The sequence below is a fragment of the Populus alba genome, chromosome 8 (genome assembly GCF_005239225.2).
Source record: "Populus alba chromosome 8, ASM523922v2, whole genome shotgun sequence".
Taxonomy (NCBI): domain Eukaryota; kingdom Viridiplantae; phylum Streptophyta; class Magnoliopsida; order Malpighiales; family Salicaceae; genus Populus; species Populus alba.
In genome coordinates, this window is record NC_133291.1 from 4948372 (window position 1) to 4976204 (window position 27833).

The 27833-nt window shown below is 34.7% G+C and overlaps 4 protein-coding genes across 4 annotated transcripts; 3 read left to right on the top strand and 1 right to left on the bottom strand.

Moving 5' to 3' along the window:
- Nucleotides 1–900: 900 nt before the first annotated feature.
- LOC118055792 (chromatin assembly factor 1 subunit FAS1) lies at nucleotides 901–7290 on the top strand. The gene is made up of 12 exons (XM_035067788.2): nucleotides 901–1625; nucleotides 1797–1896; nucleotides 2417–2564; nucleotides 2646–2769; nucleotides 2965–3332; nucleotides 3450–3746; nucleotides 4814–4895; nucleotides 4970–5110; nucleotides 5566–5976; nucleotides 6112–6249; nucleotides 6811–6856; nucleotides 6948–7290. The coding sequence occupies exons 1-12, from the start codon at nucleotides 1131–1133 to the stop codon at nucleotides 7106–7108; spliced, it is 2511 nt and encodes an 836-aa protein (XP_034923679.1). The 5' UTR covers nucleotides 901–1130; the 3' UTR covers nucleotides 7109–7290.
- Nucleotides 7291–9543: 2253 nt separating this feature from the next.
- Nucleotides 9544–15935, top strand: LOC118055803 (stearoyl-[acyl-carrier-protein] 9-desaturase, chloroplastic). Its single transcript, XM_035067804.2, has 3 exons — nucleotides 9544–9773; nucleotides 13640–14147; nucleotides 14952–15935. Exons 1-3 carry the CDS (start codon nucleotides 9655–9657, stop codon nucleotides 15513–15515), a joined length of 1191 nt encoding a protein of 396 aa, XP_034923695.1. The 5' UTR covers nucleotides 9544–9654; the 3' UTR covers nucleotides 15516–15935.
- Nucleotides 15936–16064: 129 nt separating this feature from the next.
- Nucleotides 16065–16988, bottom strand: LOC118055811 (uncharacterized). The gene has a single exon (XM_035067815.2). It carries the CDS (start codon nucleotides 16860–16862, stop codon nucleotides 16287–16289), a length of 576 nt encoding a protein of 191 aa, XP_034923706.1. The 5' UTR covers nucleotides 16863–16988; the 3' UTR covers nucleotides 16065–16286.
- A 2370-nt stretch (nucleotides 16989–19358) lies between these two features.
- On the top strand, nucleotides 19359–27740 carry LOC118055797 (uncharacterized). Its single transcript, XM_035067796.2, has 15 exons — nucleotides 19359–19595; nucleotides 19988–20098; nucleotides 20472–20606; nucleotides 20749–20874; nucleotides 20947–21179; nucleotides 22149–22358; nucleotides 22661–22753; nucleotides 22827–22865; nucleotides 23809–23898; nucleotides 23984–24086; nucleotides 24229–24309; nucleotides 24826–24902; nucleotides 25668–25748; nucleotides 26343–26434; nucleotides 27287–27740. Exons 1-15 carry the CDS (start codon nucleotides 19544–19546, stop codon nucleotides 27408–27410), a joined length of 1647 nt encoding a protein of 548 aa, XP_034923687.1. The 5' UTR covers nucleotides 19359–19543; the 3' UTR covers nucleotides 27411–27740.
- The last annotated feature ends 93 nt before the right edge of the window (nucleotides 27741–27833 follow it).

Sequence of the window (27833 nt, forward strand, 5' to 3'; positions counted from 1 at the left end):
TTTAAAAAAAAACACCATGTTGCCCGTGTGACACAAAAATCATTAAAAAAAAAAAACCCTTTTAAAAACAATGATTTAATCTCTCAACCCAATCTTTTGATAAAATTGAATAAAGAGTCATATAGTCACTATACCATATCAAAACAAAATTATATACGAAGAGCTGAAAAAGAACCTAGACAACGACATAATGATTATTTATTTTAAAAGAGAATTATTTTACTGTAAAAAAAAAAATTTGGTAAAAAGATTGAATTGCCCCACAATAACTCTAAAATGATACACATGAATAAAAAAATATTTTATCTCTTAAAAAACAGTTTATAGTTATTGTTTTTAAAAATAAAACTATCAATTTACTTTATAAACCACGGTAAACATGTATATATTTAAAAGATGTTTGTGAATACGGTCGTTCCTTTAAATTTTAAATTTTGTTTTTACTAAAAATATATTTTTATATTATTTTGATGTGCTGATATAAAAAATAATTAAAAAAATAAAAAAATTATTTTAATATATTTTTAAATAAAAAAAAATTTTAAAACAATCACCAATAAAAGAAACTTTATAATATTTATGTTTTAGCTTTTCTCTTCAATTCACTTTATAGAAAGGTTTAAAATGAGGCCCGAGGCTGTCCAAAAATAAAGAATTAAATTAAGGTGAGCTGCAGATTTGATTTGGGCTCAAGCCTCACAGGACAAGTATTTTAAAGATCTGGGCTCATAGACCTGACTGGGCCTTTTCTTACAAAGCCACCCGGCAAATCCGAAAAGAGAGGCGCCAAATGGAGCCTTACTTTCTGCTTGGCCTTTTTTTGGAGCCAAAAATACAAACTGCTGTTTCCATTGGCGGGAAAAAACATGATTTTTCACTCATGGATCTCCATTTACTTTAACATAAATGAATAAAAAAATCAAAATCCGAGAGAAAAAAAAACAAGAGAGAGAAACAAAATAGCCAAAAGAGATAAAAAGAGAGAGATATCTAATCGAGGCTCGTTGTCCGAGAAGCACATCAAAGAAGAAAACCACAGATCACAAGCAAGCACCGCTGTATTTTCCTTTCTTCCGAGTAAAAAAAAACCCCTTTTCTGTTAAATTAGGGTTTCGATTTGAGTGAAGGCAATGGCGGAAGTGGTCAAGATGGCAATCGACTGTGAAGATGAGTCAAAACCGAGCGGCCAAGATCAACCAAAGAAGACCCTGAAGAGGAAGCGAGCAACTTTAACACCAACACAACAACAGCAACTCGTGAACTTAACAGGTGAGCAGAAAGAAGTCCAGATTGAGGAATTGAAGAGAGAAATGGAAGGGCTATTTGGGTATTACAAAGAAACGATGAATCAGAAAATGGGTTTTGGGTTTGGTGTAGATTTGGGTGGAAGTGAGTGTATCAATGTGAATGGGATGGTGGGTCTGTTAATGGAAGAGAGTGACATGTCGTTTTCGAAACTGGTAGAGGAAATACATGGGAAGTTAGTGAAAAAGAGTGGGAATTTGACTGTTGCAGTGGTGAAAAGTGCTGTGTTGTTTGTTGGTCAAAGAATAACATATGGTGTGCCTAATGTAGATGCTGATGTTTTGGAGGATGAGACCCAAAGTTGTCTTTGGTGCTGGGAGGTATTTTTTTTCGTTTTATTTTCCTTTTGTTTTTCGTCTATGGGCGCGTTTAATTTTCTAAAAAAGATCTTGATTATTTTGTGTCCATTTTAGCAATTCATGTGTTTATTGCTTGTGCTTTATCTCGTTACTCGTGCTTAGCCATTTGATTCGTGTGCATGTTGTTTGTAGACACGAGATTTAAAGCTAATGCCGAAATCTGTCCGTGGTGCATTGAAAATCAGGCGCACGTGCCGAGCAAAGATCCATGAGAGGATTACTGCTGTTTTTGGTAATATATGTATAATTAAGTTTTTGTAGCTGCTTTGAGTTTGTTTGTAATTAACTGTAAAAGCATGAGAGGCATCCGGTTTATTCTTTTCCATCACTTGATTGATAATTGAACTTTTTGTTGGTTTAACTGTACATGTCTAACAGAATGACCTATTTAGAGCTGGGTCAATGGATAATGCTTCCATTTCTCTGTGCAATAGCTGTGACTAAAAATGCTTGGACTGCTGCCATACTTTGAGTTTTATGAATCTGCGATTATCTTTAGTGTAGATAAGGTCTAGCTGGATGAAACAAATGTGCTTTAGTGCTCCTGGAGTCTGAACAGATATTGCTTTTCTCATCTATTGTCTTTGTTACCAGAGTTAAAAAATAAGCATGCAGAATTGAATGATAAGTGAAAATTGCTGTTGGACATGCTGCCTATCAACTGTACTGGATGGTTCATTTCAGTGATGATATAAAGCTATGTACTTTCTTGAGGTTATAATGTCATTACTGACTCTTGGCTCATTTTTCAGCGATGATAACTGCATTACAGAAGTCAGAGACTGATGAAAATTACAAAAGTGATTTAAAAAAATCATCAGGGAAGCTTGGCAAAGTTTTAAGAGAGGCAGACATTCGTTTGTTAGTAGATGGCATGTTACAGAAGAATGGAACAGAGATGTATGTATAGTAACAGACTCTATTTTGTCTGCACTTTAAATAATATTTTTCTTTTTATTAAATATTGAAATGTCATTGCAGGGCTGAAAAGCAAGTAAAAAGAGAAGAAAAATTGATCATCAAGCAATTGGAGAAAAATAAACGAGAAGAGGAAAAGGAGAAAAAAAGGATGGACCTTGAATTTCAAAAGGAAAAGAGACAAACTGTATGTTCAAGCCTCTCTCTCTCCTCTCTTTTTTTTTTCCCTGTACAAACTGCTACTGTATGCTTTCTCTGCCTCTGGAGCAACAGGAACAATGTTGCTTGGGTCATTAAGTTATGCTTGAGCATTTTTTTTTGCTAAGCTTTGAAACATTTTTGCAGTTTGTTGTATTTATATTATTCATTTAATTTGTTTCAGGAAAAAGAGCAAAAACGACTGCAGGAGGAGGCAGAAAAAGATGAACGGCGTCGTGAAAGGGAAGAGTTTGAAATGAAGAGACAACTGAAAAGGCAGCAAGAGGAAGTTGAGAAGGAACAGCGGCGCAAGGAGAAGGAAGAAGCTGAGTTGAAAAGGCGAGTTGCTGTACAGAAGCAAGCTTCAATGATGGAACGCTTTCTAAAAAGAAGCAAAAGTAGTTCCCCATGTCAGAATGACCAGAATTTAACTATAGCAACCACTTCTGATTCCTCAAGCAAAAAGAGTAAAAGGATGGATGAAGCAGTTACTCAGTTAATGGACTGTGCTCCTTTGTTAAATGATAACATTACAAGTGATGACATTCTCAAGTAGGTTTTGCATTCCCCAGTCTGTCCCCTTCACCTCCTTGTCTTTTTGCCTACAGTGACTTAACCTTCCTGGCCAGATGATTATGTGATGACTGGTCTCACTTATTCATTTTGCAGGTCACACTTGTCTTCCTGGTATCATTTGGGTTGCTCTATCCGTTCCAATGGAGAACAGCATTGGAGTATCCGTAGGAAGCCTAAGACTGGACTGTTTAAGGAGCTTAAGCTAACTGCTATCAGGGACCCAACTCATGATGATGATTCAACTGTAGAGAAGCTCGATAGTGGATGGGGAGATCAAACTTCTGATGACATATCGTGCATAATTGTTAGAAAATGTAATCGGAGGAAGCAATTGTTGCAGTTTGATAAGAGCCATAGACCTGCTTTTTATGGTATCTGGCCTAAGACAAGGTAACCTCTCTTTCCTAGGATTGTATAATGCTACTTAATAAAGAGGCAGATGGGTTTAGGGAGTGTAGTAATTTCTACTGGAAATGCTGACATAATTACATTATTTAACGTGTCTTCTCTGGCATTCATGTTAGGCCTCAATAAAGAGGCAGATGGGTTTAGGGAGAGTAGTAATTTCAACTGGAAATGCTGACATAATTGCATTATTTAATGTGTCTTCTCTGGCATTTATGTTTAGGCCATTATGCTTAGTTTTCTAGAAAGTTTTTCTTTGTAATTATTCATTTTTACTTGTCAAGATGTAGTTCATCATCGGTTAATTCAGCAATTCCAGTGTTTGTGAGTGGAATAAACACATTAATTTCCGCTCCTAATGTTTGATATGTTTATTATAGCACTGCTCATTGCTGTACAAAATGCCTTAATGTGCTTAAGTTTAAAGATTCAAGGGAAAAATGGTTTATCTTTTAAAGAAAAAGGAATCTTGTTTGATGAATTGAAGTTTAAGGGTGTAAAGCATGATGTTTTTGGAAGCTCCAGATGCTAAAGGCTCTGCCCCCCACCCCTCCCATTTTCCAGTAAAAACCACATACCCTATATCTGGTGCCTTGTCATTAGCAACTGCTCTAACCTTTGAGCTAATTGCCTAAAGCAATAGCTATTTTATTTTTTCTTCAGGTCTTCTTGTCCGCATCTTGTAGAGTTCTTGAAGTTAGATCTTGCATTTTAAACTGCTTGTTTACCTTGTTTGGGTATATTCATGCTTTGCTATTTGTGCCTAGGCTCTACCTTTCTGCTTAAGTGCATCTGCGCTATTAAGACTGATATTTAAGTGTGCTTAGTGTGAGAGTTGGGAATTCAATGCTATGTTTGTGTTTTTTCTGGCTTCTTAGTCTTGTCTGCAAGGTTTAGGTCCATACCAATCATGAACTCGTGCTAATTCACTAGTTAATGTAAAATTGTAGGTTTAGTGTCATTTTCTTGTCAATCCTCACCCTTGATGTATTTCTGGGTGACTTGGGCTGCATTTGGTTGTATGTTAATTGGCTGTAATTTCACCTCTTCAGTCATGCTGTTGGACCACGCCATCCATTAAGGAGGGATCCAGACTTAGATTATGATGTTGACAGTGATGAAGAATGGGAAGAGGTACTAAGTTTTCTATTCTCAAATAAAAACTGGAACTGAAACTATGATGTTCTGATGTTGTTGTTGTTCTATAGGAGGATCCTGGTGAAAGCCTCTCGGATTGTGATAAGGATGATGGAGAAGAAAGTTTAGAGGAAGAATATTCAAAAGTTGATGATGAAGAAGAGAGTGAAGATGGTTTTTTTGTACCTGATGGGTATCTCTCAGAAAATGAGGTAATAGATGAGTTCCCGGGGCAATTCTGGAGTTAGACCTTGCTGTACTTGTCTTATAGTTGTCGGATGCATTTGTAAGTCTGAGTTGGTGACAACAAAGAAAATAACTGAGATATGCATTCCTTTCTCTGGACTGCCTCTGGTGCTCCCATCAGATCTGGGATTGATGGCCCACAAATCCATAAATGCGTAAATGACCCATTATACTGGATGTTTAATGGTCAATATTAACAATTCCTTCCCTCTCCTTAAGTGCATTTAATGCTACTTTGCATTTATGGCACTGACCCGTGCATAACTATCTGTGTCCTTGCTATGTAGTTTTGAGGTTTTCAAAGCAAGTAAAACATGTCTCAACACATCTAGAAGCTGCTTGGAGAACCAAAAACAATAAACTTTCATTATAACCAATCAAAATGTTTATTTTAAAAACTTTAATTGCCCTGTAAATGCAGGGAGTACAACCTCACAGAATGGATGCTGATCCTTCAGTCGAGGATTCCAGAAGCTCGCCTAGTTGCAAGCAAGACTTGGAGAGCGAGGAGTTCTGTATGTTGCTGAAACAGCAGAAATGTCTGAACAGTTTAACTGATAATGCCCTTCGGAAAAATCATCCCATGATTGTATTGAATATAATGCATGAGAAGGATGCGATGTTAGTGGCTGATGACCTGGGTGACATTTCTAAAGTGGAAAAAATGTGTTTGCAAGCACTTAGCATGCGAGCATTCCCTGGAGGACCACAAATGGAGATGTTCTTGGATGTATCATCTGAAAATCAAGATGCTTGCTTGTTAAATGCAAAGGCCAGTGCTACACGCATCCCAACTGTGATAACTTTACAAGACTCGGATATGCCTATAGTTGTAAGTTGTGCATTTGACATGTTTTACTGGCAGCATGCACTAATGAGAATCCTGGCATGTTTATAGTTTGCCGTAGATTATGTTACGACTGCAGCCCATGATTTGTTGCTCGCTGTAATCTCGATGAATTTTCAGGTGTCTGTTATTCAGTCATGCTCGCAAAGTATGAATAAAGTGGTTGAATCACTGCAACAGAAATTCCCCACTGTCTCAAAGTTGCAATTAAGAAACAAAGTTCGTGAGATATCAGATTTTGTGGATAATCGTTGGCAGGTTAGTGGCTTTCTGAAATTTTATCATTCCCATATTGAGGATTTACATGTTAAGGAAATATTCAAGTCTAACCAATGAAGTTTTGATGATTGATAAAAGCTGTTTGATTAATGAAATTATTTACATAAATATTTTAGTATGTTTATTTTTTTGGTGGATAAATCCTTGCTTGTTTAAGATGACCTTAGTTCAGCATAAACCCAATTCATTTTGGTTCATCTGATCAATAAATTCATACCTGTTTTGGCTTTAGTTGGTTCCTTTTAGTTTGGTGGGTTCATGATGCCCTTAAATTTAGGTTTCAAGTCAAAACTGCTGAAAGCTTGTGCATTTAGAATAGCTCTTGTTTTTACGGTAATGGGAGAACAAGTCAAGGGTTTGAAATTCCTAGAAATTATAGAACTTTCATGTGCAAGATTTACAAGGTTATAACTACTGGGCAAGGTTGGATTTAATAGATCATCCAATAAAAGTAGTAGTAATTAACTGAGGAAAGAACCTATGCATCCAGCCTCCCTAGAAAGTTGAGTCGAGGTTCTAATTACTGCTTTTATAATGCAGGTCAAGAAAGAAGTTTTGGATGGTTTTGGCATTAGAAGCTCGCCAGGTATGTATTCGTTCACATCATCAACTAGTTAATCATGTTCTAGAACAATGTATTGCTAAACCACCCCCACCTCCTCCTTTGAAATGAGCAGAAAAGAGCAGAGGAATGAAGCATAACATTTCTACATTTTTCTCCAAGAGGTGCCTGCCTCCTGCTGGTAAAAGCACGAATCCTAACGAGTCCTCACCGCCTATGCCGAAACATGGTTCTGTTGCTGAGAGCCAACATCTTTGCACATACAGCCATCCATAACATTCTCTTCCGGATCATCTTTAGCCTCTCAGTTTTTCCTTATCTAAAATTTCCCATCTTTTTGGCCATATTCTGAGGCATGTAATTATAAATTATCTTAAGAAACTCAACATTAGTGAAGTTTCTGTTTTAAATCATAAGGTTGAATCGAAGGCGATATAAACTTTCAGCAAACCAATACCTTGATGAATTTTTAATTAGGTTAAAATACTGACGTGAAACAATCGTTCTCTGGAAACCAGACAAGACTGAGTAGCGAGTGCTATGAAAGGGTTTGCAGAGGACCGTTAGTAGGCTGGTGTTTGAAACTTTGAACCTTGAAAGATGTTCCCGGGCTTTCTTTCTCTGCGTGTCAGTAGAGAAAGTGATAAGATTTTTCCGAAGTTCTAAAAGTTCTTTGAAAGCCAAGTTTATATTTGGGATCCTCGGTTATCTCTAAAGAGTGGTTGTTACTGTGGCGTGGTAATATTTTTCTTAAAAATTGATTTTTATAAATTATTGATTTTTTAATTTTTTAGTTTTTTTCAATGTATTTTAACTTAAACAATCGTGAATATAATACCAGACACTACAAGTTTTATTAACATAACATAAAAGCATTTATCATTGCTATCTACTGTTGCATCGGTTCCAATCATACAAAAGGTCACCGATTACGAGAATTTTTTTTTTTAATTCAAAAGGTTTTTTTATATATATAAACAAAGATTAGTTAAAATAAAAATGTTCAGCTTTTGGCAAAATATTGATTCAATTTTATAATATTTTTTAATTTAAGAATATTAATTTGTAATGAGATAAATTTATGATTTTTCTGAGTAAAAAGGTAATAAAAAAACTTAAATCAATTTGCATAAACCATAGGGTTTGGTTTTGTATGATTTTTAATTTCAAACTGTAGTTCAAATATTACAAATAATATAAATAAGTGAGTCAAAAGTTTGGTAAAAAATAATATATTATACCACATTATTTCAAACTGTATGATTTTTAATTATTTCTATAATTAAGTGAGTCAAAAGTTTGGTAAAAAATAATATATTATACCACATTATTATATTTACTTTTTTTTTTTATTAGATTAACGTAAGGTGTTCGAGTCAGCTTGTTTATACCTCGATTAATTTTCACAAGTTTTAAAATTAATGACCAGATAAACTTCTAGTGACCATTAATATTAGTAATCACAGAGCTTAAACGGTTGAACCTGAAATAAAAAAAAAATTTAATCTCAAATTTTTATCACTTAGAGCCCGTTTGGCTCTGCGGCTGCGGCTGCGTTTTATTGAAAACGCAGTCAGCAGCCGTTTGGTAACAAAAAAGCGTGATTTACTGTGTATGGAGTCCACACAAATTTTGCGTCAAAAACGCAGGAAATGAAAAGCTAAAATTTCATGCTTTTCATGCACTGTGCAGCTAATTGCACTGTTCATTGAACAGTGCAATTAGCGTAAACAGTGTACACGGTACACTGTTCACATTAAAATATAATGCAGTGCAAGTGAATTGCACTGTTCACGTGAACAGTGCAATTCACTTGAACTGTTCGTCCATTTTATTTTTATTTTTTATTTTTTATTTTTTATTTTTGCAGTGTATTAATTTTATTAAATTTTTTTTAAAAAAAAACTAGTTTAGAGTGAATTAAATTCATTCGCACTGTGATGTGAACAATATTTTTTTTCTCAAAAAAGTAGTATAGAGTGAATTAAATTCACTCGCACTATAATATCAATTTTATATCTGATAATATTTTATCTAATTTTATTACACGCTCAAAAAATTATGAAAACTGTAGTTCTTATCGGATGAATTTTGTACGTAATGAAATTATATATAGTTTAATGGAATAATAAAAAATATTTTATATAAAATATTATTTATTCCATGATGTAATAGGAGTAATTAAATTTACAATATTTAAATTTAAAACCATCAATATTAATATATATTTCTTAAAATTATTTTATAACCTCAATTTTTAAAAACATTCTTAACCAAACACATTAAACTACTTTTTATTCAACCTCAATTTTAACCACAGTTTTAACCAAACACCTATTTTTTCAAATCAACCTCAATTAAAAGTATTTTTTATAAAACAACTTTTTTCAAAACACAACCACAACAGCTACCGCAATGCCAAATACACTCTTAATCACCTATCAGATAATTTATTACAAATATCAATAGATATCAATGAGGAAAAAAAAAATAGAACGAAATTAAGACCTAACAAAACACAACTCTTAAAGTCGGGCTTGAATGGTGCGTACAAGAACCCGCCCTAGCCCGCAAAAAGATGCCGAACGTGTCCAGCACACGGAGCCAGGTGTTCTACTGGAGCATCTCAAAGAGTATGAAAATAGGCCCATTATCATATTGAGTTTCGTGTTAAAAGAGATCAATCTTGTTCCATAAAATGACACTGGAAAGTGGAAATCGTAACAGAAACTACAACCACGACTGCACGACAACTCTCTCTCGTTATACTGTGTTTTTTTTTTCTCGTGTGTGTGTGTTTTGAAAGGGAAAAGCGAAAGAAAATGGCTTTGAAGCTGAACCAAATAACGTTCCCATCAATCCACAACCTTCCTTCTCAGCCTCGCTCCGTTAGATCTCATAGAGTTCTCATGGCCTCTACTTTGAATTCCATTTCCACCAAGTGAGCCTCTCTATCTTCTCTCTCTGCTTCGTCTTCCTCTTCTTCTTCTTTCCATTGTCATTGCATTTGTTAAATGAATCCTGGGTTCTCTTTCTTTGCCAATGGTGTGATCGGAAATGGCCGTTTTTTTATTGGTTTGATCTGGGCTCTCTTTAGTTCGCGCTGCGTTGGTTAATCAAAGATAGATTTCTTTTTTATTATTATTATTATTAGAAATGAGCTTGATATTGTTTTAATCTCGAATTTTGATTCCTGTAATTTTCATCGGTTTTTGGATCCTAGTGTTGGAAAATGTGCTCTTTCTGTCCTTTTGTGTAAAGTTGTTTGAGTTTGGTTTTGTCTTTGCAGTTAATTTATGTTTATCTCTCTTTGACGTATTCAAAATCGGTGGATTCTTTCATTTTTTAAAAAAAATAATTTTATAAATCATGCTGCTGTAACTCAAGATTTTGCATGTATGTTTCATCAAAACATGGTTCTTGGAATTTATTTGTCAAATTTCTCCTAAAAATTTATAGCCTTTCATTTTAAGAGGTTGGTTTATTATTGAATACACGCATCAGTGTGGGGCTTTTATTTTTAATATAAGTCTATAAAGTTAGCCTGCGGTGCGGAAATTTTTTTTTAACGTAAAAAAGTCGTGTAAAAAAAAATTAAACATGAGTATGTTTGAGAGTATAATTATAATTATTTTTAAAAATATTTTTTATTTAAAAATATATTAAATAATATTTTTTTAATATTTAAAATTACTTTTAATAGCAGCATATTAAAATTTTAAAGATATTAATTTAAAGTAAATAAAAAAAAATAAAATTTTTTAAAATATTTTTAAAACGTAAAAATAAATAAAATAAAATAATAATTTTATACATTATTTATCTAGATAGGGAGAATAAAATAATTTCAAAATATAAATAAAAAAATTTAATTTAACTCCGGTTAAACTTGCAAATAAAATCATGAAATTAGAATTTAACTTTATATAAATAAATTATAAAATATAATTTTTAATAAATTTAATAATAAAATTAAAAAAACTCAATTCAATATAATAAAATCAGATTTTATTATATACTTCTTTCTGATAACTACGTAATAATAAATTATTATGAAGTTAAATTTATAACAAACAAAATGTTAAAATATTAGAAAAAGAAAAGGAAAAGAACACATTAGAGATGTGCATTGTAAATTCACGTTGTATTTTAGCTTTTGTTAATAATTAATGCTTTTTTGAGGCGGGTACGAATCTTTGTTGATTTTATTATATATACTTTTTCTGATAACTACGTAATAATAAATTATTATGAAGTTATATTTATAATAAACAAAATGTTAAAATATTAGAAAAAGAAAAGGAAAAGAACACACTAGAGATGTGCATTGTAAATTCACGTTGTATTTTAGCTTTTGTTAATAGTTAATGCTTTTTTGAGGTGGGTACGAATCTTTGTTGATTTTATTATACACTTCCTCCTTGCCTTTATTTTAAGTGCATGCTGTGATTCTCTCATTTTGTAAAACAGTTTCTCAAGTATTCAAGCTCAGTTAGACATGTAAGAAGAAAAATATTGGTTTATATCTGGGATTTTTTTTTAAAAAAAAATCTGACATTATGTATAGTTAATATCATTTTCACTATTATTTAATATAGCATATGATAATATTCTAAAGGGTCTTCTATGTGCCGTGCTAGCTGCATGTGGGGCTTTCTGTTTGTCCTTAATAGTTTTGATTATACGTACATTATTTAATTTCATGGTGTCCCTTTGTTGAGAGTTAGGTCTGATTTTGAGGGTTTAACTTGTTCCTTTGGAACTAGGTCAGTTGGTTGACTGGTTTCAATGTCTGTCCGATTTTTCTCCTCGTTGGTGGTACTGGCTTGCTGTTTCTTTCTCCTCAGTACTACATTTGTGTTTTGTAATTGTGTTTTCATACATAGTTTATAAGTGTTGAGATTGATTCAATTACTGTTCATGAAGAATCATGCCATTTTGATTTTTATAATTCTCTTTTCCTTCTCGATGGGAAACGAATGACTGTATCCCTGTCTCAAGCTGTTCCATGCTATTGAATGCTAGAAACCATTGAAGCTGGGTCAGATAAAGTGCTGCAATTTTCATAGTGGACGCTTTGGTTTAGCTGCATTAAATAGTATGAAAATATAATGCTTCGGTTTTCTAGTTTATCTGGTACTCGTGTGGTCTGTATTGATAAGAAAACATTAAAAGCATAATTTGGTTATTTTGGCCAAACTTTTCGTTTATCAGGTCAAAAATTTTTTAAAAAAAAAAAAAAAATTGTTGAAGTACACCCTCGAATCAAATAGAAAGGAATAACTGAATCAAATAAAAATAAATGCTTCTATCGGATTTGACCTTTCAGTTTCCACCATATTCTGCATAAGCTCGTAATATAATTTGCATGGATGCATGTTTAAATCCTTCATTTTCTGTGTTGGTTTATTTTGTGCAAAGGATTATATATGAAGACTGTTAGGGTTCCTGACATGGAATTTGAACTTCTCTCGTTTAATATTTGTTCCCCCTGTTTCTTCGATTGAATATGGTTATCATGCATTATGTGTTTAGGTTGTTGTTTGTGTTACACTTCCACAGATTTGGTTGGATTGTTGACTTCAATTGTCTCTCTATATTGCGGTGGTTGGTTAAGTTTGGTCCTTTTTCCTTAAAACCTTACCAATAAAATGCACCACCACACACAACACACACGCGCGCGTGAGATGCTTTCATCGTTTTCCTCTGGAGGCTATTCCTTTAAAAATTATTTGAATTTCTTTCCCAGCCTTGAAGAGAAGATTTGTCACTTGCCAATGTCATAGATATTGTTGCTTGCGTACACCTATAATTTAAAGGGGTTCACCGGACATCATAAATTTTGAAGAATGCCCTGTATTGCAATGTGCAATTCAGTCTCTCTTTTTTCCATGTAAAATATGCTCTTGTAAAACATTTCCCTCTTTTTTCCATGTTTGGCTCACCTAAGAAAACACGGTCAATGGAAATATTTCACAGCTAAAGGAGCACGACCTAAGACAATGGAAAACAACTTATGGTTCTCAAGAGATGAAAATATTTTATGAGACTATCTTTTTCTCTAAATCATGGACCCCACAAGTTATTAATTCTTGTCTTTTCCTATTTAGCACCTTTTCTCATAAAAAAAAAATATCAAACATTTATTTTCAAATAATTTTGACATGGCCAAACATTGAAAAGAACATGTTTTCTAGGAGAAACAAGTCATTTTACGTGAAAAACAGAGCCTAAGATGTTGAATGTAACTGGTATGCTTCTCAATTAGCCTGGTTTTCTTTCAAAAGTGATAGATATAGATGTAGACATTCTCAGCTCCTTTTTTTTTTTTTTTTTTGAATATCATGAAGATAGCATGTGAAAGTATGCCATAAAAATGTGGAAATAGTTATAAATGAGTGAGAGATACACTCGCAATTATTTAATCCTCGATCCTGCTGTTGAACATGAATAACCATTTGCAGCACTGCTCTTTAAAGCATGATTTGTCAGTTGGCCTCATGCATCATTAATAATAGAAATAATAAGAGAATGAAAAATTGATGTTAGTCACTTAGAATTTGCATCTTTCCATATATATGCACAGTGCCAGAATTTACACCGCTACCCAATTCTTATGCAACTAAGTGTGGGGTTACCTCAGGATGTAAAAGTTGGATACTTGTACCTATGTCAAATTTTTTCATGTCATCTAAAGAAACAGTTGGAGTGATCTCACGTTGTCTGCGTATCATTACAGAGGATGGTTAATATTATCCACCGTGTTAGTTTTCGCTTTATTTGTAACTTTACTTTTACTGATTGTAGAGAGGTTCAGAACCTAAAGAAGCCCTATTTTCCTCCACAAGAGGTACCTGTTCAAGTAACCCATTCCATGCCTCCACAAAAGAAGGAGATTTTCAAATCCATGGAAAACTGGGCAGAGGATAACCTCTTGACGCTCCTAAAACCTGTTGAGAAATGTTGGCAGCCACAAGATTTTCTTCCAGAACCTGAGTCAGAAGGATTTTATGAGCAAGTTAAGGAATTGAGGGAAAGAGCAAGGGAACTTCCTGATGATTATTTTGTTGTGCTGGTTGGAGATATGATTACTGAAGAAGCCCTCCCAACTTACCAGACAATGATTAACACCCTTGATGGTGGTATTAGGGACGAGACTGGTGCAAGCCTTACTCCTTGGGCAATTTGGACAAGGGCATGGACAGCTGAAGAAAATAGACACGGTGACCTTCTCAACAAGTATCTTTACCTCTCTGGAAGAGTAGACATGAAGCCTATTGAGAAAACAATTCAGTATCTTATCGGGTCAGGAATGGTGAGATTTCTTCCTTGTTTATCTGGCACTGTGAATTCTGATACAGTTTGCACAACCCCCCATCCCCACAGCCACACCAGCACCAGAGAGAGAGTGGACTACCTCAAATTTCTACTAGAATCTGAATTTCTATAATAAATCACCACGTAGATTTTATTTTGACAAATCCACTTACCTTGTGAACCCAAATTCCCCCCTGCATCCTTTTCTTTTGAAAGGAGGATGGGGAGGGGATCATAAAATCTTAATAGTTTGTGTTTCATTTTCTTTCAAGTTTCTCTCTCAAATAACCAAGAATTTTTATATTGCAACTGGACCGTATTGTAGTTTTCCATACTTGCCCAGTCACTGGAAACAATCCATACACCACTGTAATCTTGATGATATCAAGAATTTGTTTGGTTGTCCAGACTCTGTAAATTGAGTTTGGTTACTATTTGTAGGGGTGTGGATGCCTGGATTACTCAACATCTTTGGATTTATTGTTTTAGCTGATATGGATATCAAATTAAATGGCATTTAGGTTAGATCTTGCAACAGTTGGATGATAAATACTGTTGTTTGCTTGCATGTCTCAGCTAGGATAGTTAGCCATATGCGCAATAGGTACTTTTGTGGAATGACAGTAATTAGATTGGTTAAATCTCTTGCTAGGCTTCACCAGCTTTTGTCAATACCAATTTCTTGAAGGACATGATTGTCTGCATCGCTATTATATTGCGTTATTGTTGACCTTCTCATCTATGTTATTTTGTCTACCAGCGCCTATTTTTTATTAAGAGAATGGATATTTGTGCTTTGCAGGATCCTAAAACAGAAAATAACCCCTACCTTGGTTTCATATACACTTCATTTCAAGAGCGTGCTACATTCATCTCACATGGGAACACGGCTAGACTAGCTAAGGAGCATGGGGATATGAAACTGGCACAGATATGTGGCATCATTGCTGCAGATGAGAAACGCCATGAAACTGCATACACCAAGATTGTGGAGAAGCTCTTTGAGATTGATCCAGATGCCACCATCTTGGCATTTGCTGACATGATGAGGAAAAAAATCTCAATGCCGGCTCACTTGATGTTTGATGGTCAGGATGATAACCTTTTTGAAAACTACTCGGCTGTTGCCCAGCGGATTGGGGTCTACACTGCCAAGGATTATGCCGATATTCTGGAATTTCTTGTAGGACGATGGAAAGTAGAGAAGTTGACACGTCTTTCTGGTGAGGGACGTAGAGCACAGGATTTTGTATGCGGGTTGCCTCCAAGGATTAGAAGGCTGGAGGAGCGAGCTCAGGGTAGGGTCAAGGATGCATCATCCACTGCACCGTTCAGCTGGGTTTTTGGTAGAGAATTGAAGCTCTGAGTTCATCACAGAACTAGTCTCTGCTACCACCCTGTCATCTCATTGATTAAGACAAGCAATACATGTTTTGATGGATCCTCTCTGTGTGAGGAGATATGTTGGTTTTGCTGTGCGGTGTAGATACATGTTTTCTTGCACTGGTTGCACTGGTTCAACGGAAAGACCTAGTTTCCTACTTTTTTTTTTTTTTTGCCATTTTCAACCTGGAATATCGAGTGTAAGCTCGAGAAACTGTTGACATTTCTTTAGTTTTAAAAATCTTTTGTGTATGAGGTGAACCGCTTTGTTTTTTAATCCGTAGAATTCTTCTTGAGTGCACGAGCTTACATGAGTTTTTCTAATTCCTTAATAGTGTGTTATTATTAGCAGGACGAGACCTTGTAAAGATGGATTCTGGATCGAGTAAGCTTTTTGTTTTTTTCACTCTTGCTCATCAAGATAGCCAACTCCTTGAATGATCCGACTATATGAGAATTTAGAAAATGAGAGATATTCTCTTAAAAATAACAACAGAACTTGAAAGAAAGAGAACTCCCGGGGACATGGAGATTGGATGAAATCAAATGATTTTTTATTAGTAAATCATTAGTACAAAATACATGAATTTAAGCACAATCCATTTTATATATCAATCCATGATTCCATACAAAAAACAATCACACTATATCAAAAAAGTTGATACTTATAATTGAATTCAAATAAAGAATTGTGGCAGAAGCACCACAAGGACATAAACATGACCATGAAAACAATCCAGCAAACCCAGATTGATTATACTTGGAAAGGCCATGGCCAATCCTTCAGGTCCTCGTCTTGCTGCACCTTAGCACTCCTCCTCATAGCAATATTGCCACCATCATTAGCATCACCTTCCACGTAAGCATAATACTTCAAGAAAAATGCAAGAGTAAGCACAACCCACTCCAGGCAAAAGATCACCACACACAACCCACCAGCAAGCTTCAATATCACCTCGCCATCTTCTTCCCTCACATATGACTTCAGGTTCCCTAGGAAACCCCCAGTTCTTGTAAAAATCAAAACCGACACTGACCCTTGAAATATGGCTGTCAGCACTGTGGCCACCATATGTGCAGCGTACCACTTATTAGTCCCTGATGAGGCTGCAGCACAGCCTGAAACTGCACCAACAATGGTTAAGACATGAAGGAGAATGAGAAAGAAGCCACACACTGAGGGGACTAAGCGAAGCGAAAGGGTTAAGAAGATGCAACTGGAGGCTGCACCTAGTAGGATGTAGTTGCAGAACAAGAAAACCTTGTGAGTATGGTAATGGGATTGAGACACTGAAGAATTGGCGCTGCCTAGAGTGATGCTGGCACCCATTTGATGATTCTGTTATCGGAATTGGCGATCCCCTTTTGATGTTTGATTATTTTCAGGTGGTTTTTTGCAGGAAATTCTGAGAGATCTATTGATCTGAGAGGGAAAAGAGTGGGAGATAATGAAGATCTGTTTGGGTATGATTGAGGGAGAGAGTTGATTAATATAGGGAGGGGTTTATGTGTGTAACGGTCATATTTGGAAATGTGACCGTTACATGGGAACCGAAGGACCCCACCTAGTAGCGGGTTGTTTTGCTTTCAGCAGCTGTAATGCATGAAGACCGTGTTTCATAATAGGATAAGCGAGGTGGTTTAAAATATATTTTTTTTGTTTAGAATTATATTAAAAATATATATATTATTATTTTTTAAAAAATATATTTTTAATATTAATATATTAAAATGATTTGAAAATATAATAAATATTTATTTTAAATAAAAAAATTTAAAATTTTTAAAAATATAATTTGTAGCATGTTCCCAAATAATTCTTCATCATGAGATCCTATGTAGTTTTTTAAAAAAATACTATGAATCAAAACCAACTTGAAGGTTCATCGGGTCAAAATTATGAATTCTGAATTGATCCAATTAAAATTTTTTATTTTATTTTAGAGTACAAAACGTTTGTTTTAATAAGTAAAAATATTAAGGGAAAGGGAAATCTGGCATGAAGCCTGAGTTTACCTTCCAATGGACTCTGTTTTTTCGCGCGCGATGAATTTGATTTTCATAGATCATACAGTCAATTAAATATTGTTAATTTTTCTTTTTTTTTTTTGGTTGCAATATTGTTAATGATTAATTTGATTTGTGATGATATGCCAAAACTTGCAATAATTAGATTGTGGGTTTACATATCGGGAATTCGGGATCCATCAATCTAATGGCACCAATAAGCATCTTGTCTGGTGATGGAGTTTATTATATTTATAGTTTTTTTGTTTTTTTAGTGATATTGTATTTTAAAAAATGAATTGTTTTATTTTAATTTTATATGTGTTTTTTATTGTTTTGATATATTGATCAATTTAATGATTTAATTTTTCTTTTAATTTTAATTTAATGATAAGTGTTGAAAAGTAAGGAATCTGCATAAATACTAAAATAAATAAATTAATTAAAGAAGGTATAACAAACCTGATTCAGATAATAATACAAAATAGTATATAAACCCACATGATGATTATTGACAATCCAATCTTCTTTAAGAGGGTTTTGAGATAAACAAAAGTTTGCTAACCAGTCTTGCAGAGTTGGTCTTTCTACCTTGGCCTCCCAATCTCGAGACAAAAGTATACTCTTGTGCATACGGAGTGGAGTGCAAGAGAAAATCCTAGCATCCAGTTAAATATCAAATTTCAATTATATTTTTAAAAAAGACCAAAACAAAAAAAATAAATTCCATTCTTAAAACTTCAATTTGCTCTCTAAAGTTTCAACCTTTGCATTATCTCATCTTTGAAGTTTTAAAATTTAATGTTTTAGAGCGTGTTTAGTAGTGTGATAGCGGTTGCTTTTCAAATAGCTTTTCGTGCCAAAATATATACCAATGATGTTTTTTTATTTTTTAAAAATCATTTTTGACATCAGCACATAAAAACGATTCAAAAAGTACAAACCAAACTCAATTTTAGCAAAAAAAAAAAAATTTTAAATTTAGGCAAAACGCAGATACAACCTCACTGCCAAATTTGAGCAAAGATCGATGAAGCGTTTTGATTATGAAAAATGCATATCTTGATATCAATAAGGTTCTTCTAAATAGAAGGGTTACATGAAAATGGCTTTAGTTTTTCATCCTGCTAGAAAAAAAACTGGGCATCAGAAATTTAATTTTAGACTTTTAGAATAGTGGAAGGGTGTTTTTAAGTTAAAATGGATACAATAAGTGTTATAGGATATATTTTAGATGTTTATAGGGCAAGAATAAGAAAAATGAATTTTTGAAGAATTGTTTATATTTTAGATGACAGGAATTTCAAGAATTGTTTTTCCAGCGAGCGAAACACAACTAATTAAAAAAATAATTAAAAAACATTAAAGCTACCAGCCGGCATCGCGTGGGAAAACACTAGATACTTTCTAAAGGAATATGGATTGTCAAATAAGGAAATAGTATGAGTTGCAGGACTACTTTAGTAACACTGTACAACTAGCGGGGTGCAGTTTGCAAATAGGCTACAAATAACTAACCCCGAATCTATTAATAATATGAATTGTAGGACTACTTTAGTAACACAGTACAACTAGCGGGGTGCAGTTTGCAAATAGGCTGCAAATAAGTAACCCCGAATCTATTAATAATATGAATTCTAGGACTACTTTAGTAAGACGGTACAACTAGCGGGTGCAATTTGCAAATAGGCTGCAAATAACTAACCCCGAATCTATTAATTTCGCTCTGCGCTATTAAAACCGTATTTTGTTATTTTAAATATTTTTATGTATTTATATTAAAAATAATTTTTTAAAACCACCATTATTACATTCCCAAACACCAACTCAGTGTATTTCAATCCAAGGGCCACCCTTATCCTTAAAGTCAGACAGAACAACAGTCACATCCAAACAATCGGTTCTTTTTCACCTTCTTCCATCTGATGCCCTGTCCCGTCTAGTAGTTTCTCCGTCGTCTCCAATATACCAGCAGCGCACTGTAAAAAGAAAACGGTGTCGTCTATGAAGGATTTTGCCATGGATCACCAAACCCAGCAGCAGCAGCCATACTCTGGTCAGTACCGACACTGGCTATTTAAATATAATAACATCTCTTGCAATTTTGTTTTTTAATGTTATCATATTTATTGAGAGAAACAATTTTCTTTTTTACTTTTAATTACATGATACGAATTTGAACTATTTGTAAATATCTGTTGTGGTTTTTTTACTTCTTGTAAATATCTACTGGTCGTTCCTTTCCATGGGCTGCCCTTTTTCTTTTCTTTTTTTTAGGATAGTTCAGAAACAAAAATTTTGCAACTTTATTTATTTTTGTGTGTGCAATTGTGTTTATTTATAATGGGTTTTAATTCGTAGGCTATGATTTTGATTGTTTTATGGTTTTGAAGAGTGTTGACGATGATGGGTTCTATTATAATTTGCAATGTTCTTTTTATCGCGCAGGTGCAGGAAACGGCCATGATGGCAGCTACAACAGGGTTGCGGAAGTTGGATGGTTTATTCTAGGAGAAGATCAACAACAGGTTGGACCTTATACGTTTTCTGAGCTAAGTGGTGAGTTTGATCGGATGCTGTTTTTAAGTTATTTAGGTTTCAAAATACGGAATGATTGTCTTGAAACCTTGTGCCTTTACTTTAAAAAAAAAAAGTGCATGTTTGAATTGTTTTGGTGAGTGAAAAGGACTATAAAGAGAAAAAAGGGTGCTTGCTTTTATTGTGTTGTTAGTTTTTTGGTTTCTTATGTGTCGATGTTTCTTTTATGGGAGCTTTCATTTACTGGAGAATTTTCTTTCTCTGCTTTCTGGAATTCCAGTAACATCAGTAATCAATAGCAAGGTTTCAGGACAATCGTTCCATCTGTAACATGTTCAATTGGTCTAATGAGGTATTGAACCATATCCTTTGCTTATTTGCTTCGCCTGGACAGAGCACTTCCTGAATGGGTATCTTGTAGAAAGTACACTGGTATGGTCTGAAGGAAGAAGTGAATGGCAGCCACTGTCCTCATTCCCTGAGTTCACGTCAGGAATATCTCAACAGGGATCTGATTCTTCCACAGCAGGTGAAGAATCTCCTTTTCTTTTCTTTTCTGTACTGTCTATGTATCATTGCACACTTCATATGCCCTTGCATGTGTGTTCATAAGTATATTTATCATTTCCATCTTCTGAATGAGGGCTTGTAACCTCTGATGTTTCATGCAGCACTTGCTTGCAATGATAAGGAGGTGGAGAAGTTGCAGGAGGCCAGAGAGGCTGAATTGGAATTTGTTGGACTGAGAAATGAATCTCATTCTAGCAATGAACGGAAAGCCAAGCATTCTACTTTAGGTGAAGATCTTCTTCCCCCTTCTTTTATCATCTTGCTCGTGGAAGCTGTCTTATGCTATGATCTGTTTGCAGTGTCACCCAACACTGATGAGGATGAGTTTGAGAAATGGAAAAGGGAGGTAGAAGAGGCTGAGGCTGAGGCAGAAAGGCTGAAAAATGGATCTCTTTCTGGCAACACTGGAGATGATCTTGGCATAGACGATCCTGACAGGGTTCTATCACCACCAGATGGCGAGGATGAATTCACAGATGATGATGGGACTACATACAAGTGGGATGGAAGCCTAAGAGCCTGGGTTCCTCAGGTTGGTTGTCATTTTGTGGCTTTTGGAGGGTTTATCTTCATTTTTTATCTCAACCTTGTTATTTTTTTTTAAAAAAAATTCATATCCATGCATGTCTAAACATATATACCTCCACATGTATATTTGTACGTCTGGTCAATTTTGATTAAGATCGAGGAGGGTTATGAATCGGAGAGGGATAATTTTGGGTTGTGCCATTTGCATTGATGATTTCTCATTGTTAGTGTTTATGGAGGGAGTTATCTCATACTCTATCTGAAGCTCCTTGAGATGGTTTATATTCTGATTGTTGATATTGGGATACTAATCAAGTGCAGCATTGGTGAATTCTTGGGTTCTGGGCTTGATGAGTGGCCTAAAACTGTATTGGATTTCCCGTGCAGGGCAATTGTAGGACAAATTGGGTTTCTGTATCTGAAGAGAGACAGATTTTAGGTTCTAGTGATGATTATTAGGGCTGTGCAAGCAATTGGACACAGAGGATTCCTAGGAAGAAAGCATACCGTTCAGTGGCCCATTATATGAAGCCAGGATAATCTTTTCAATAGATTTTCATGAACGTCACAAAAATTATCACTCATTGCCATCCTGAATTTCTGCATCATAAGAAAGTTAATGTTGTATCATGTGAACAGTGCTTCCTGGACTTGGAAAAGGCAATCTCCAATGATCATTTCTGTGATCATTCCGAGTCAGATATCTTCTGAAATTTCGATTGCTAATTTGCTTGATTGCTTAGTGCTATCATGCTTCTTTATTTTGAGGATATTTTCTTATGGTTTTCTTGCCTCTCCTGTGACACCAAAATAGCCGAATTTTTTTTTTCATATTGATGCATTGAAAAGTTGATGCTGCTTCTCGTTTCTCCAGCTTTTGACCATTGTTTTATCTGGCCAACTATAATCTTCTTACTGATGTGATTGAAAATGATGATTACAACCTTTTGTTCATAATCAACTGATTTTCTAGGATAATCCTTCAAGTGTAAGTGGGCAGTTTGGAGTAGAAGAGATGACTTTCCATGAACAAGAGGAGGTGTTTCTAAATGCAAACGCTTCTGATGCCACTTTGAAGAAAGAATTCAATGTTACTGATGAAGTGGTAGGATCACAGCATAATAACAAGAGGAAATTGCATGACAAGCAAGTGGACAAGAAGGATGAGCAAACTGATAAAAAGGTATCTTCCTAGTACAACCATTGAAGATGGAGTCTTGCCTCTTTTCTAGTTACTTTGTTCATGCAAGTTGGGTTTTAAGCACAACTAACAGTACCATTGTAGCCTGATGACTGTCGTCGTCATCATTATCAAACAGTTTCATGGATTTTTAGACCATAAAAATAGATTGTACTATAAATTAAATGTATAAGAATTAAGGTACCACTTGCATGATGGGGTATTGGGGTATTTGTTGTTTTTCTTTTAGTTTGGATTGTGTTTTTTGGCCGTGCTTAACTCCTTGATTTTTATGTATTTTGCAGGAACCCAATAAGGCTCCTGATAGTTGGTTTGAATTGAAAGTCAATACACACGTTTATGTAACTGGGTTGCCTGATGATGTCACTGCTGAAGAAGTAAGTCAGATGCTGTCTTATCTTGGTTATTGTTTTATCTTAGCTAGAAGCTAATTTTATAAAAACATTGCAGGTGGTAGAGGTATTTTCCAAATGTGGGATAATTAAGGAGGTATAATTTGCATTGATTTACTGTACATGTTTTCTTAATCTACTCATGGTTGAGGTTTCAAGTCGCCTTTTTCCTATGATACTTTTTGTGACCTAGGCCAGGCGTAGCACCAGAAAAGAATATTGTCAAATACTCATTAGATGTTGTGCAGTTAAAAAAATGCTTACGAACTTGTTGGTTAATGTAACAGAGTATGTTTAGCAATTCAGCTATCATCCTGTATGATTGAATTTAATAATTCAGTAATCATGTGCTACATGCATGTACTTGAGATGGAAAAAAGTATAAAGAAGAGAATTCAACAGAAGATTAACTCATTTGGTATATTCTTAAAGGACTTTTAAAGTGTAAGGTGAAGTCATCTCCACAAAGTTAGACTATATATGGCCATTTATTTTACAATCTTATGATAAAGTAAAAGCTTTGCCTTTGTTATTGTTGTGCTATGATAAAATTAAAGAAGATTTGTGCATATGGTACATGTAAAGTTTTCACATTAAGAGGGTGGAGAATACTGTTTTTGTTGCAGAACTACTCTGTTTTGCTGACTGAGGAGCTGATGCTGTGCATGCATGGTTGCGTATAAATTTTCAGGTCTTCTTGGAGGGTCCATATCCCATGCATTATTCTGGACTTAGTTGAGGTTTTATGTCTCGTTGTGTCCTAAAGTCGCACTTGTTTGTTGACATTTATGTTCCAATATGATCTCAAAATTAATCTTCTAGGCTAGGCTACATTACTGTTTAATGGACCTCGCTCTGTTAGTTTTTCAATTTCATTCTTCATGCATTATATCAGAAGGTGAAACAGGAATTTTTTTATGGATGTCTTTGTGTGCATGCATTTGCTTCCCAGTCTCATGATGTGTGGAACATATATTTAATCCTAGGCAATTTGTCATTTTGAACTGCACATCTAAGAAACCAAGTTATGAATTTTGTAGGATCCTGAAACAAAAAAGCCCCGAGTGAAGATTTATGTTGACAAGGAGACAAGAAGAGTAAAGGGAGATGCTTTAGTTACATATTTGAAGGTAATTGCTTTACTGTGTTGCTGTACTTGAAATGTGAAACAGTTAAGATTCTTATCTCTGAGTATATGCAAATTTTGCATGGTAGGAACCCTCTGTAGATTTGGCTGTGCAAATTTTGGATGGGACACCATTGCGTCCTGGGGGCACAATTCCTATGTCAGTCAGCCAAGCCAAATTTGAACAGAGAGGTAACAAGTGTGAATCATGATGTTTCAAATTTTCAGATTGCAATACTGAGGATTTCTTTTATTGTTGTTTGCATATAAATCAGTATATGAATGATATCTCTATGTCTTAAGGATAACTGAGTCTTATTCATGATAAATGCAGGGGACAGATTTATATCCAAACAAATTGACAGCAAGAAGAAAAGGAAGCTGAAAAAGGTTGAGGACAGGATCCTTGGTTGGGGTAGGTTCTTCAATCTGAGGCATTGAATTTAGTTCAGTAAATATGCATTTAAAGGTTCCAAGTGAACTTACTTTTATCTATCCCTGTCTTTTCTGAAATAAAATATATATACTCCTACATTTTATGACATCGCCACAATATCCATGATTTAAACCATTCCTTTAACTAACTACTTTGATTGTGAGAAGGTCAACTCCAGCAATCTTTCTCTGGCTTGTTAAAATTGATGAGGAATTATGTGGTTTATCCCTTTTACACGTGAATACAAAATTTTCCATTTTTTAGAGTTACAGTTGAAAAAAACTAGTAGGGTAAATCTTGAACCAGGTTTGAGTGGGGATACAATGCAGTTGAAGGGTTGAAAATTACATGCCGTACTTTTATTTTCAATGTTTCAATTTTGTTCCATGAGATGTAACTAGTTTTTTCTTGACGTATTTATTTCGAGTTCCTTTGCAGTTGCTTTTACAAGTGATGCCTTGCATATGGCTGACTTCATGTGCTTGTATCCCACAGGTGGCCGTGATGATGCCAAGGTGTCAATTCCAGCTACTGTAGTTCTTCGCCACTTGTTCACTCTTTCTGAAATGAGGGTGAGTTTGGAACCATCTATGGTTGGATGGGACTTCCTCTGGAAGTGCTGTTGGTTTAAATGACTTTTATCAGCATCTGTCCAACATTTGACAGACAAACTGCTATCATTTGTTGAGAAAATAGGGCACAAGAAAAAGCAAGTTATCCTTTCCCCTACTACTCCGTGTTGAACTTTTACTCTCTTATCCATTTGTTGTATTTAAGTTTTTCTGTGTGCACAAAAAGTTGTTAAGAGAGCAAATGTGTTTCTTTGAGATTTTGCAGAGATATGGTAAACAATTTGACCTGTTTCCATATCCACCATTGTTGATCTGTTTATGTTGCATTTCTTTTCTCTATTTTAGTAGTTTATTTTGTTAAGGGTGTTTTTATCTGGGCGCTTAATGTAATTCTCCCACTTTTGGTTATCTGTAGAGGTTACCATTTTGATTTGGTCAGTATGATGACTATGCAATAGTGCAAGGGTTGAAATTTTAAAGAGAATGTACTATCATGGGGCATTGAAATGCAGTAACCAAAATTTTCATACTCATTGAGGAAAAGCACAGGCTCTTGTTTTCAGCATCTGCTTTTCAGCTTCTTATTGCAAATGTTTATCATCATTAGAATATTTATAAATGTTACTTTTTTCTCAAAATAAAATATGCCATCTCATTTTTTTTGTTTTTAATGGCTAATATCCTTAGGTAGGATTGCTACATTCTGTTTTTGAATATGGAGTTACTGATTTTTGTACCATGCCATATTTGAATTTCTTATTACAGGCTGATGAAAGCTTAGGTTCAGAACTCGAGGTAGATGTTAGAGAGGAATGTGTGAAGCTTGGTCCAATAGATTCCATCAAGGTATCTGAAATTTTTTCAGCCAAGCTTGTGTATTTCTACTACATAACCTGTTACAAATCATACTAAACAAACTATTCATGCAATAGAAACTTTGCACTGGTTTGTGTTTAGTGCTAGCTGGTAAATTTTGCATTTTACATGTAATGGTACAGATTTAGTTCATTTCATCTAATTGCATTTGTTCTTGGTAGTCCTTTATTCTCCAACACTTATTTTTCCGACCTTTTAAGAACTCCTGGGCATTGAAAATTGTACTTGTCTTCACTAAGTGGACCAGCCTGAATTTTCAAACATGAACTGAAAACTGTTTTCATCCGTTCATTCTCAAAGAAATACTTAGGTATCATGGAAAACAAGAAGTTCAGAAGTCATTATATTTCTTTTGTTTGATTTTTTTGGTTTCCTACTGCCTCCATGCAATTCTAAGGACAAAGGTTGAAAATTCTCTTCATTCTTGTTGTATTTCTTTATTCATGCACTGATAGCCACTTTTGAGTTCCATTGCCAAGCTGCTGTGGACTAGATTTTAATCTACTTTCAGCTCATTTTAATTTCTCCCCACCTTCTCACACTCTTTTATGTCGCTGCTTGCAGGTCTGTGAGAATAATCCACACGGTGTTGTTTTAGTGAGATTTAAGGACAGAAATGATGCTCGAAGGTGCATAGAATTGATGAATGGACGATGGTGAGTTCTGATGTGTTAATTAGTAGTGACCTCGTTTGACTCAGTTGGACATGAGTGAGAATCACTTTACTTTATAGAAATTGACTGGCACAGTAACAAGCTGAGGCATGATGATTACTCATTTTTACTTTTGGATAAGCAGTAGCAGACTAAAAATATCAGCAGCAAAATAGTAGATAATTAAATTTATACATACATGTGAAGATATCTACTATGATGTGATTTTCAATAAACTGTCAGATCTGATGTGATAAATAAATGTATCATAAATGATAAATTTCAGGTGCTTTGTGTACAAGTTTTTGATATTGAAAATTCATGCAACACAATTATGAACAATTTGTCACGATATGGAGCCGAACACATTCAATGTCAAACTTTTTGAAATTTGATTTGCATGATCTAAAATGAATAGAGGACTACATCTGATGGTTGGTTAGGGAGAAATGGAGATTGTGGATCTCTTACTTAAATCATGCTAGTTTGTTCATGCTTAAACATGCATAGTGGATATCTTTAGAATTTATATTAATTGCATGTTGTACAACCATTGTGCTACGCCGTGTTGGATACTAGAGTTCAGTGCTTTTTGTTTGCTTGGAAATATGGCTGGGAAGTGCAAATTGCCGTATCTCCAAATATTATACAGTACCAATGATTGTCACATTGTGAATTGAAAAGAGACCCATGAGAGATTCTCTCAGAAATAAGGTGCAGATCAATCAACCCAAAAATGTAGCATCAGTTGAAATCTTTTTTGGATTAGTTCTTCGGCATTCCTCACCAGTCCTTCCGAAGTCATTTAAATTTTATAATTTTCTTTCTGTTATGATTCTTCTTTTTGCCATTTAGGTTTGGCGGAAGACAGATAGATGCTAGTGAGGATGATGGGCTAATTAATCATGCTTCGGTCCGGGATCCTGATGAGGATGCTGCTCGCTTAGAGCAGTTTGGTGCTGAACTTGAAGCTGGCTGACTTACCTCTGATGCTACGGTTACACTAATCATGTGTTCCTGATGTTAATTTTTTTTCGAAATAGAAGTTGATATCTAGGATACAGATGGCTGATTATCTTGGAAAGAGAGGCAAAAAGAGTGGCAGAAAAGCGCGATGTGAATTCAGGTTGTAATTCTTGGTTTTGAGGATTTGTAAATGATTACAGAGCCATAGAAGCTTGATTAATCCTCATTATAGCTTGTCTCTGAGAAGGGAGTATAGGAATTCCCTGCTTGTGAAGGATACAAGTCTACTACTTGCTCAACATTAAAATCATTTTTCAAAAGTTGCTTAACTTAGTTTCATGCATTGTTCTTTTTGGGTCTCCACACTTAATTTTTGCTTTGAACAAAAGTATCCCATATGCTGAACCTAAGAGGAGGCTATACAAATTGCATTTTT

Coding starts and splice junctions, on each gene's coding strand:
- LOC118055792 (XM_035067788.2), top strand. CDS start 1,131: ATGGCGGAAGTGGTCAAGATGGCAATCGACTGTGAAGATGAGTCAAAA. Junction 2,565..2,645: donor CAGAAGAATGGAACAGAGAT/GTATGTATAGTA, acceptor ATGTCATTGCAG/GGCTGAAAAGCAAGTAAAAA. Junction 3,747..4,813: donor GGTATCTGGCCTAAGACAAG/GTAACCTCTCTT, acceptor TCACCTCTTCAG/TCATGCTGTTGGACCACGCC.
- LOC118055797 (XM_035067796.2), top strand. CDS start 19,544: ATGAAGGATTTTGCCATGGATCACCAAACCCAGCAGCAGCAGCCATAC. Junction 24,087..24,228: donor AGCCAAATTTGAACAGAGAG/GTAACAAGTGTG, acceptor TGATAAATGCAG/GGGACAGATTTATATCCAAA. Junction 25,749..26,342: donor GTCCAATAGATTCCATCAAG/GTATCTGAAATT, acceptor CGCTGCTTGCAG/GTCTGTGAGAATAATCCACA.
- LOC118055811 (XM_035067815.2), bottom strand. CDS start 16,862: ATGGGTGCCAGCATCACTCTAGGCAGCGCCAATTCTTCAGTGTCTCAA.
- LOC118055803 (XM_035067804.2), top strand. CDS start 9,655: ATGGCTTTGAAGCTGAACCAAATAACGTTCCCATCAATCCACAACCTT. Junction 9,774..13,639: donor TTGAATTCCATTTCCACCAA/GTGAGCCTCTCT, acceptor TACTGATTGTAG/AGAGGTTCAGAACCTAAAGA. Junction 14,148..14,951: donor ATCTTATCGGGTCAGGAATG/GTGAGATTTCTT, acceptor TGTGCTTTGCAG/GATCCTAAAACAGAAAATAA.